The sequence below is a fragment of the Eucyclogobius newberryi genome, unplaced genomic scaffold (genome assembly GCF_026437365.1).
Source record: "Eucyclogobius newberryi isolate DKJ021-1_F unplaced genomic scaffold, fEucNew1.0.hap1 SCAF_253, whole genome shotgun sequence".
NCBI classification, from domain to species: Eukaryota; Metazoa; Chordata; class Actinopteri; order Gobiiformes; family Gobiidae; genus Eucyclogobius; species Eucyclogobius newberryi.
Genome location: NW_027315894.1, coordinates 57501 through 70000, shown reverse-complemented (window position 1 = coordinate 70000; position 12500 = coordinate 57501). Strand labels below are relative to the sequence as shown.

Sequence of the window (12500 nt, the reverse complement as noted above, 5' to 3'; positions counted from 1 at the left end):
GAAGAGGGACTTTAACTGATTAACAAAGAGAAAGCCGTGAAAGACGGAGAGATCCCAGAGGAGAGAGAGAGAGAGAGAGAAAGAGAGAGAGAGAGAGAGAGAGAGAGGGATGAAGCATGCATTTCAATGAGACTCGGAACCTCCTCGGCCCCTGATGACTCCCTATTGTAATGGACGGGGAGAAGGGAAGCCCCACTCTCCATTTGAGATGAAGGCAGAGGATGAGAGGAGGAGGGGGAGGTGAAGAGAGGGGGAGGAGCCACGGACCCCTCAGCATCAAGATGAACGTCCACATGGAGGAAAGGCCAGGGGACTAGTCCATACGAAGACAAGAAGAGACACTAGACTCTCATTGGAAGTTTTGAGACTGAAAACCAATCACAGAAATGGGGCTAAATCTGAGCGTTCTAATATCAGAAAGACTAAAAGAGCCACTAATATATGTGCATATGTGTGTAATTATATATATATATATATATATATATATATATATATATATATATATATGTATGTGGATACCAATGAAATGTCTTTTTTTTCTGATGCCACGCCCTTATTCTCAACTTTTGCTCCTAAAACTTAAGCCTCTCCAAGTCCAGCTCCGGAGTCTCATCCCGTTTCATTTGTTTTGGTCTTGTTCTTCTGGTGGAATAAGTGTTGAGTTTGTGTCTGTTTTATGTTTTATGTTCTGATGAAAGAGAAAATAGTTTTTAAAGAAACGACCACTATTTTGTGGTCTTCAAAAAGAGTACAAGTGTTTTTATGTCATCATGGTATCAAAATTGACAAATATCGGAAATCGAAATCATTTCCTGAGAAGAAATTGAGTTTGAAATGTTTGTATCGTGAAAACAGAAGTTAAATGGAAAATAATCAGGGGAAATGATAAATAGACTTAAATCTAACAGATTGACGACAGTTGGTTGTATTATAATTTGAAAAAAGAGTTAAGATACAAAAAGGTGCAACGACACTTGACAAATGGTGTGTTTATGATCGTAAAGACATTTAAACGATTCTCAACTTCATCAGCGACGACAACATCAGAGACATAAGTTCATTTATGCATCAGATTCAGTTGTCACCAATGTTTATAAGAAAGATAAGAGTCAAGAAAGTTCTAGAACAGCATGAGAGTGGAAATATGCAACCAAAAGTCAAGATAAATAACTATTAGAAGAGTAAATACATGTTTCTAAAGGGTGAGTGGTGTGGAAGAAGAGAAGCGCTTTGCCCCGTGAATCCAAACAGCGCCTGGTTCTTCTGGGACGCCCGAGAGCGACAGATAATTGAAAAAAATGACAGTGAGTGGGCCGTCGCTGACCCCCCCCTCCTTCACCCCCCCTCCCCCCCAGGACCCCCCCTTCAGGGGCCCCATGAAACCCCCAGCTCTGTTTATCCCTGTCACTGTCCATTACCGCCTCGTCTGCACAAGCTCGGCCCATTTGTCACATCCACAAACAGCAGCTCAGGAACCACCAGGGCCACTTTGCCACGTTTGACCCACTGACAGGGCCACTTTGCCACGTTTGACCCACTGACAGGGCCACTTTGCCACGTTTGACCCACTGACAGGGCCACTTTGCCACGTTTGACCCACTGACAGGGCCACTTTGCCACGTTTGACCCACTGACAGGGCCACTTTGCCACGTTTGACCCACTGACAGGGCCACTTTGCCACGTTTGACCCACTGACAGAGCCACTTTGCCACGTTTGACCCACTGACTGGGCCACTAGTGGAAGTGTGCTATTAGCACGCTATTAGCGTGCTAGTTTTTCTTGGATTTACAGCAAAACTCGCTCTGGCCTCTGAAAGTTGTCAGTGCCGCGCCTTTAAGGGGCGGCACCCAATATCTGAGCTTAATAGAATGTGTTCATTCGGTGTGGATATATTTTAAAAGCAGCTCTTTGTCGTCTGTATCTAAAGTGATTCATCCTCTGAGAAACAGGAAGTGTGCGGTTAGCATAATAGTTGTTGTTGTTAGCTTTGCTCTGATCTGGCCACTGAAAGTTGCTCGTAAACTGCATTTGGAACTGCCCCACACCCCTGCCCCACACCCCTGCCCCACACCCCTGCCACACACCCCTGCCCCACACCCCTGCCCCACACCCCTGCCCCACACCCCTGCCCCACACCCCTGCCACACACCCCTGCCCCACACCCCTGCCACACACCCCTGCCCCACACCCCTGCCCCACACCCCTGCCCCACACCCCTGCCACACACCCCTGCCCCACACCCCTGCCACACACCCCTGCCCCACACCCCTGCCACACACCCCTGCCACACACCCCTGCCCCACACCCCTGCCCCACACCCCTGCCACACACCCCTGCCACACACCCCTGCCCCACACCCCTGCCACACACCCCTGCCACACACCCCTGCCACACACCCCTGCCCCACACCCCTGCCCCACACCCCTGCCCCACACCCCTGCCCCACACCCCTGCCCCACACCCCTGCCACACACCCCTGCCCCACACCCCTGCCACACACCCCTGCCCCACACCCCTGCCCCACACCCCTGCCCCACACCCCTGCCCCACACCCCTGCCCCACACCCCTGCCCCACACCCCTGCCACACACCCCTGCCCCACACCCCTGCCCCACACCCCTGCCCCACACCCCTGCCACACACCCCTGCCACACACCCCTGCCCCACACCCCTGCCCCACACCCCTGCCCCACACCCCTGCCACACACCCCTGCCCCACACCCCTGCCACACACCCCTGCCCCACACCCCTGCCCCACACCCCTGCCACACACCCCTGCCCCACACCCCTGCCACACACCCCTGCCCCACACCCCTGCCCCACACCCCTGCCCCACACCCCTGCCACACACCCCTGCCCCACACCCCTGCCCCACACCCCTGCCACACACCCCTGCCCCACACCCCTGCCCCACACCCCTGCCCCACACCCCTGCCCCACACCCCTGCCCCACACCCCTGCCCCACACCCCTGCCACACACCCCTGCCCCACACCCCTGCCACACACCCCTGCCCCACACCCCTGCCACACACCCCTGCCCCACACCCCTGCCACACACCCCTGCCCCACACCCCTGCCCCACACCCCTGCCCCACACCCCTGCCACACACCCCTGCCCCACACCCCTGCCCCACACCCCTGCCACACACCCCTGCCCCACACCCCTGCCCCACACCCCTGCCCCACACCCCTGCCACACACCCCTGCCCCACACCCCTGCCACACACCCCTGCCCCACACCCCTGCCCCACACCCCTGCCCCACACCCCTGCCACACACCCCTGCCCCACACCCCTGCCACACACCCCTGCCCCACACCCCTGCCCCACACCCCTGCCACACACCCCTGCCCCACACCCCTGCCCCACACCGCTGCCCCTGCCCCACACCCCTGCCCCACACCGCTGCCCCTGCCCCACACCCCTGCCCCACACCCCTGCCCCTGCCCCACACCGCTGCCCCTGCCCCACACCCCTGCACCTGCCCCATACCCCTGCCCCTGCACCACGCCCCTGCCCCACGCCCCTGCCCCACGCCCCTGCCCCTGCCCCACACCGCTCCAGGGGAAAAAGCCCTCCTTTGTCCGGACCCTTTCATCGGTGTCCATCCCACCCCTTGTTAGGCCCCAGCAGGTAAACAGCCCCTCCACGCCGCTCCACATGCCCAGGAATGAAAGCCGTTGTCTGGGACGGAGGAGGGCGGGGCCAGCGGAGGAGGGCGGGGCCAGCGGAGGAATGCACTGCAAAATCTACAACCACTTCAGTTAGGAACATTTCACTTGTTCTGATTTGATAAAGTAAATGTCTCACTTCACGATGGAAGAACCGGCTGGAACAAGAAAAAACACTGTGTTTGAGTTAAAGGAGTCAAAGATGTGCTAATGTCATTGTTTTGTGTCACGTTTGAACAATGGGAACGCCCACACTGCTCAGGGCACGATGCAGGGTTCATGTCCGGTGCTGCAGGTGAAAAAGCAGTGCACTCAACATTTGTGGCTGGTCAGACTCAACAACAAGAGCGACAGGTGCAGCGACAGGAGCGACAGGTGCAGCAACAGGTGCAGCAACAGGTCCTTTAACCCAACACGACTGAATGAAGCAGAAGAGCTGGTCAAACACTCTGTCGACCCGTGAACATGGACAAAACTCTTAAATAAAGCGTTAGCTCTCTCCTCCCACAGCTCTGTCTTTTCATCCTTTATTTCTTTATGAATTAGGCAAAGATTAAAAACAGCAAACTTATGATTTTATTTTGTTCATCAGAACCGTTAAATTCAAATATAAATATAGTCAGAATCGTTCTTCCCCAAACCCTCCACCCAGCACCCTCCACCCAGCACCCTCCACCCAGCACCCTCCACCCAGCACCCTCCACCCAGCACCCTCCACCCAGCACCCTCCACCCAGCACCCTCCAGCACCCTCCACCCAGCACCCTCCACCCAGCACCCTCCACCCAGCACCCTCCACCCAGCACCCTCCACCCAGCATATTTCAGCTCATTTCACTCATGTTTCAAATCACACCCACTGCTCCAACCCAAAACTCTCCTCCCTCTCTCCTCCTCTCCTCCTTCCCTCTCTCCTCCCTCTCTCCTCCTCTCCTCCCTCCCTCTCTCCTCCCTCTCTCCTCCTCTCCTCCCTCCCTCTCTCCTCCCTCTCTCCTCCTCTCCTCCCTCCCTCTCTCCTCCCTCTCTCCTCCTCTCCTCCCTCCCTCTCTCCTCCCTCTCTCCTCCTCTCCTCCCTCCCTCTCCTCCTCTCCTCCTCCCCCCTCCTCTCTCCTCTCCTCTCCTCCCTCCCTCTCTCCTCCCTCTCTCCTCCTCTCCTCCCTCCCTCTCTCCTCTCCTCCTCCCCCTCCTCTCTCCTCTCCTCTCCTCCCTCCCTCTCTCCTCCCTCTCTCCTCCTCTCCTCCTTCCCTCTCTCCTCCCTCTCTCCTCCTCTCCTCCTTCCCTCTCTCCTCCCTCTCTCCTCCTCTCCTCCCTCCCTCTCCTCCTCTCCTCCTCCCCCCTCCTCTCTCCTCTCCTCTCCTCCCTCCCTCTCTCCTCCCTCTCTCCTCCTCTCCTCCCTCCCTCTCTCCTCCCTCTCTCCTCCTCTCCTCCCTCCCTCTCTCCTCCCTCTCTCCTCCTCTCCTCCCTCCCTCTCCTCCTCTCCTCCTCCCCCCTCCTCTCTCCTCTCCTCTCCTCCCTCCCTCTCTCCTCCCTCTCTCCTCCTCTCCTCACTGCTTGAGCCGCTCTGTCATGGACGTCCACATCAAATGACAGAAAGTGCCGGCTCAGCGCTGGAGCTGGTGAAAGCTTTGGAGAACAACACTTTGAAAGGAAATAAGAGGATTTTGTGAAGAGCAGAAGCTTCACTGTCGGGGGGGAAACGGAGGACACTTACTCTTCTTTTTGTGTCGTAAAGAACTCACAAATCATCAATATATTTCCACAAACAAGAGAGAAAGAGAAAGAGGAGGTTGTAGTTAAGAGCATGGATTTACACACTGACCCTCGTTAAACACATCAGAATATATCGACATGTGAACACTACAAACACAACATCACAATCACTTTGCATCATCTCAATAACAAGGACGTTTTACCAATGCTTCAGTCACGTGATCAAATGTGTCACTCAAACATGACTCTTTTTAAACCCTAAATTCATGTTGGAGACAGAGAAACGTTCTGATCGTTCAGCGCTAAACTATACGTTTATAATAGTTTCACGCTGTCCGGACGACGCTGAATCGTCACCGTGGAAACCGGGGATAAATCATGTGATGTGTTTGATACAAAACTGTCGTCTACAGTCAAAGTGTAAAACAGACAAAAACAGTTAAAAGTATAAAAACAGTCTCTCTCTCGCTCCACACATCCACAGCTAATTAACATATCTCTAACGAGCCTTTTCACTCATTAACCCAGGTCCCTCAATAATAGATGAAAACAGGACACGCCGCTGTTCAATTACAGTGAGGGAGGCGGCCAACAACGTGAGGGAGGCGGCCAACAACGTGAGGGAGGCGGCCAACAACGTGAGGGAGGCGGCCAACAACGTGAGGGAGGCGGCCAACAACGTGAGGGAGGCGGCCAACAACGTGAGGGAGGCGGCCAACAACGTGAGGGAGGCGGCCAACAACGTGAGGGAGGCGGCCAACAACGTGAGGGAGGCGGCCAACAACGTGAGGGAGGCGGCCAACAACGTGAGGGAGGCGGCCAACAACGTGAGGGAGGCGGCCAACAACGTGAGGGAGGCGGCCAACAACGTGAGGGAGGCGGCCAACAACGTGAGGGAGGCGGCCAACAACGTGAGGGAGGCCAAAGTGGGACAAAAGTTGGCCGAAATGCGGCAAACCGCTCAAAACCAAGTCAAAGTGGGGCAAAGCGGGGCAAATACAAGTACAAACGTGTACAATTTGAACTGGAGTTTACCACAATGAACCGCAACCGAATGAAAATGGCAGCTGGACCGGACTCAGACGCAGAGATATTTTCTCTGGTTTAAGCTCCTGGACGAATGGAATCTTGACAATATCATTATGTTTCATTCAGAACGAAGCAAAGTCAATATTTCAGTGAATATAAAAGTATAAATCATTTAGAGACATCGGCAGCCACGCCCTTTATTTTAACTGAGGATTTCACTGTCAAAGCGCCAACAATCGAGAAGAATTGCAGCGCAATCATTGGACATGGTGACCTCGGCGTACCGCCACCGTCCCCTGAGCCACCATCTCCTGAGCCACCGTCCCCTCCGTCCCCTCCGTCCCCTCCGTCCCCACCGTCCCCTCCGTCCCCTGTGCCTCCGTCTGAGAAGCCCCGCCCCTCTTTGGAACGCGACAGTAGAAATGACATGGGCAAGATACCATCACACGGCGACGTCTGACTATTTCTGAACAACCAATCATAAAAAAGCGGATGTTATCTGAGCGTTTCAAAGCGCTGCACTGTACGGAGAGAATGGAAAGATATAAAATAATAAAAAGGGTGGTGCGTCGGGTGGGGGTGCTGGTCGGGTGGGGGTGCTCGCCTTGACAGCGCGGACTATAAAAAATGTCTCTCGCCGTCTCTCGCTCTGAGAAAAAAGGGGAAAAAAATCTAATTATCAACCTCCTAAAGATCTTATTATTGGCTGGGCTCATTTGCATATGTGAGAGCTGAACAGCAGGAAGCTAACCTGACGGGCGAACATTTTGTGCCTGGCGTGTCACGTAGACTCGCTTTATACCCTCGCGCAAAATGACCGGAAAAATTGTGGCGCGCAGTCGAACGGCGACGCTTTTAGCTCCACGACGACGACGACGACTGACAAGTCAACAACTTTCTGCTTCTTTAAAGGTTGAGTTCGGGCGACGTCATCAAACTGAGCTTCATGGTTCTTATCGCTCTGACTTCTGGGCCAATCCACGAGTTCAGTTCGCTGAGTTTGTCAAATTAGCAGTAATAATATCAACAATAGAAAAACGACTTTATCATTTTCAAGACTCCATGAGTTCTGAGCTCGTCTACAATAATCATATAAACTACAACAATCATATAAACTACAACAATCATATAAACTACAATAATCATATAAACTACAACAATCATATAAACTACAACAATCATATAAACTACAACAATCATATAAACTACAACAATCATATAAACTACAATAATCATATAAACTACAACAATCATATAAACTACAATAATCATATAAACTACAACAATCATATAAACTACAATAATCATATAAACTACAACAATCATATAAACTACAACATATAAACTACAATAATCATATAAACTACAACAATCATATAAACTACAACAATCATATAAACTACAATAATCATATAAACTACAACAATCATATAAACTACAACAATCATATAAACTACAACAATCATATAAACTACAACATATAAACTACAATAATCATATAAACTACAATAATCATATAAACTACAACAATCATATAAACTACAACAATCATATAAACTACAACATATAAACTACAATAATCATATAAACTACAACAATCATATAAACTACAACAATCATATAAACTACAACATATAAACTACAATAATCATATAAACTACAATAATCATATAAACTACAACAATCATATAAACTACAACAATCATATAAACTACAACATATAAACTACAATAATCATATAAACTACAACAATCATATAAACTACAACAATCATATAAACTACAATAATCATATAAACTACAAAAAGAGAGAGAGGGAGAGAGAGAGAGAGAGGGGGGGAGAGGAGAATTTAAATCGTCTGGAAAAAGTTGAAGATTGTTGTCGACAAAAACATTTTCAAATGCTAAACCAACTCCAGGACTGACCCAGGTCTAAATCAGGACTGACCTCTGACCTCGCCCTTTCCTCGCTCCGAACACACTTTCTGTCTCTTTCCTGCTCAAACGCTTCAGCTTCAGGTTCTTTCGACGCTGCAACGTTTTATCCAACGCTCTTGTTTTTGATCCGGCACATTTCAAAAAACATTTTTAAACTAAAGTGTGTCACCTCCACAAATCAATGGACGGTTTAGCAACTTGCTCTGGGTCGGGTCACGGGGTCACAAGGTCACAGGGTCACAAGGTCACAGGGTCACAAGGTCACAGGGTCACAAGGTCACAAGGTCACGGGGTCACGGAGACGGCACCAGCGCAACCACCACAAGGACGAGCCGCCATCTTTTCATTGGCCATTTTACCACATAATACACATAATACACATAATACACATAATACACATAATACACATAATACACATAATACACATAATACACATAATACACATAATGCGCTGCAGATCTGAGGTTTGGGTGTCACGCCGGCTCTTGACTCCGGCGCTCTGTGGAAGCGACGCTGCTGTTTCTTCCATTCAGAGCACAAAATACACAGCGCCTCATTATGTGTAAACAGCTCATTTTCCCGGGATTGAGTCCAGACGAGGAGCGATTAGTGACAAACAAAATGGCTGAACTAATTAATATGAGATTTCAACAGATTCAGACGTTAAAAGAGAAATGCGATGTATGTTTAAGAATGAGCAACATGTCGACCTCTGCTCTCACCTTAGACCTGGTTTACTCCTGGTTTAGTCCTGTTTTAGACCTGGTTTAGACCTGATTTAGTCCTGGTTTAGACCTGGTTTAGACCTGGTTTAGTCCTGGTTTAGACCTGGTTTAGTCCTGGCTTAGACCTGGTTTAGACCTGGTTTAGTCCTGGTTTAGACCTGGTTTAGTCCTGGTTTAGTCCTGGTTTAGTCCTGGTTTAGACCTGGTTTAGACCTGGTTTAGACCTGGTTTAGTCCTGGTTTAGACCTGGTTTAGACCTGGTTTAGTCCTGGTTTAGTCCTGGTTTAGTCCTGGCTTAGACCTGGTTTAGACCTGGTTTAGTCCTGGTTTAGACCTGGTTTAGTCCTGGTTTAGTCCTGGTTTAGTCCTGGTTTAGACCTGGTTTAGACCTGGTTTAGTCCTGGTTTAGTCCTGTTTTAGTCCTGGTTTAGTGCTGGTTCAGTACCTGGACGGGGCTCTGCTTGATCTCGGTGCTGCTTGGAGAGTTGAGTCCTGACGCCTGCTGCAGGAGGAACTGTCGCGCCGCCTGCAGAGCCTGGACACAGACACAAACATACAGTTACACACAGTTACACACAGTTACATACAGTTACACACAGTTACACACAGTTACATACAGTTACACACAGTTACACACAGTTACACACAGTTACATACAGTTACACACAGTTACATACAGTTACATAAAGTTACACACAGTTACACACAGTTACACACAGTTACATACAGTTACATACAGTTACACACAGTTACATACAGTTACACAAAGTTACATACAGTTACATACACTTACATACAGTTACACACAGTTACACTCAGTTACACACAGTTACATACAGTTACATACACTTACATACACTTACATACACTTACACACAGTTACATACACTTACATACACTTACATACACTTACATACACTTACATACACTTACATACAGTTACATACAGTTACATACACTTACATACAGTTACATACAGTTACATACACTTACATACACTTACATACAGTTACATACACTTACATACAGTTACATACAGTTACATACACTTACATACAGTTACATACAGTTACATACACTTACAAACAGTTACATACACTTACATACAGTTACATACACTTACATACAGTTACATACAGTTACATACACTTACAAACAGTTATATACACTTACATACACTTACACACAGTTACATACACTTACAAACAGTTACATACAGTTACATACACTTACATACACTTACATACAGTTACATACAGTTACATACAGTTACATACACTTACATACAGTTACACACAGTTACACTCAGTTACACACAGTTACACTCAGTTACACACAGTTACATACACTTACATACACTTACATACAGTTACATACACTTACACACAGTTACATACACTTACAAACAGTTACATACACGTACATACACTTACATACAGTTACATACACGTACATACACTTACATACAGTTACATATACTTACATACAGTTACATACACTTACATACAGTTACATACACGTACATACACTTACATACAGTTACATACACTTACATGCAGTTACATACAGTTACATACACTTACATACAGTTACATACAGTTACATACACTTACATACACTTACATACAGTTACATACAGTTACATACACTTACATACAGTTACATACACTTACATACAGTTACATACACGTACATACACTTACATACAGTTACATACACTTACATGCAGTTACATACAGTTACATACACTTACATACAGTTACATACACGTACATACACTTACATACAGTTACATATACTTACATACAGTTACATACAGTTACATACACTTACATACAGTTACATACAGTTACATACACTTACATACACTTACATACAGTTACATACAGTTACATACACTTACATACAGTTACATACACTTACACACACTTACATACACTTACATACAGTTACATACACTTACATTCAGTTACATACACTTACATACACTTACATACAGTTACATACACTTACATACAGTTGCATACACTTGCATTCAGTTACATATACTTACATACACTTACATACACTTACATACACTTACATACACTTACATTCAGTTACATTCAGTTGCATACACTTGCATTCAGTTACATATACTTACATACACTTACATACACTTACATACACTTACATACACTTACATTCAGTTACATTCAGTTACATACACTTACATACAGTTACATACAGTTACATATACTTACATACAGTTACATACACTTACATACACTTACATACAGTTACATACACTTACAGTCAGTTACATACACTTACATACACTTACATACAGTTACATACAGTTACATACACTTACATACAGTTACATACAGTTACATACACTTACATACACTTACATACAGTTACATATACTTACACACAGTTACATACACTTACATACAGTTACATACAGTTACATACACTACATACAGTTACATATAGTTACATACACTACATACAGTTACATACAGTTACATACACTACATACAGTTACATACAGTTACATACACTTACATACAGTGGCATACACTTACATTCAGTTACATACAGTTACATACAGTTATATTTGCATACGTGTATATATGTGTATATATATGTACACAGGATGTGCAATACAAACATGGTCATTCTGTCGGTGAAAGGAGGAAGCACTAAAGGTCAGAGATGTTGTGTTTTTAACTGCATTTTACAGCGTTTTATTGTCTAAATGCACAAAAGAGTAGAATATAAGGAGAGTAGTCGTTAATGTAAAGAGTTTTCTGAAATAGTCGGTGTTTGCAGAAGTATCTCTCACCGGCCTCACAAACTTCAATTTGGCAAGCGGTTTAACGTACGTGTGCATATGAATTCATAACGTTATTGACACAGGTAGAGAAGACGCGGAGAGACTGTTTAACACAATGCATGATGAAAATCCGCGAAGCAGCGAGAGCGCGAAAAGTGAACGATAGCGAGGAATCACTGTATACTCATAGTACTGTATATACTGTAGTACTGTATATACTCATAGTACTGTACATACTGTAGTACTGTACATACTGTAGTACTGTATATACTGTAGTACTGTATATACTCATAGTACTGTACATACTGTAGTACTGTATATACTGTAGTACTGTATATACTCATAGTACTGTACATACTGTAGTACTGTACATACTGTAGTACTGTATATACTGTAGTACTGTATATACTCATAGTACTGTACATACTGTAGTACTGTATATACTGTAGTACTGTACATACTGTAGTACTGTACATACTGTAGTACTGTATATACTGTAGTACTGTACATACTGTAGTACTGTACATACTGTAGTACTGTATATACTGTAGTACTGTATATACTCATAGTACTGTACATACTGTAGTACTGTACATACTGTAGTACT

General features: G+C 46.6%; 1 protein-coding gene across 1 annotated transcript in view; it reads right to left on the bottom strand.

Annotated features, from left to right (window-relative positions):
- The window catches only part of LOC140372561 (forkhead box protein P4-like), a gene marked incomplete at its 3' end in the record, with an annotated part of 92554 nt that overhangs the window by 46137 nt on the left and 33917 nt on the right, over positions 1 to 12500 (bottom strand). The window contains exon 2 of the mRNA XM_072459694.1: positions 9518 to 9607. Within this exon, the coding sequence (XP_072315795.1) occupies positions 9518 to 9607 (90 nt within the window). The remainder of the gene's footprint in view (positions 1 to 9517; positions 9608 to 12500) is intronic.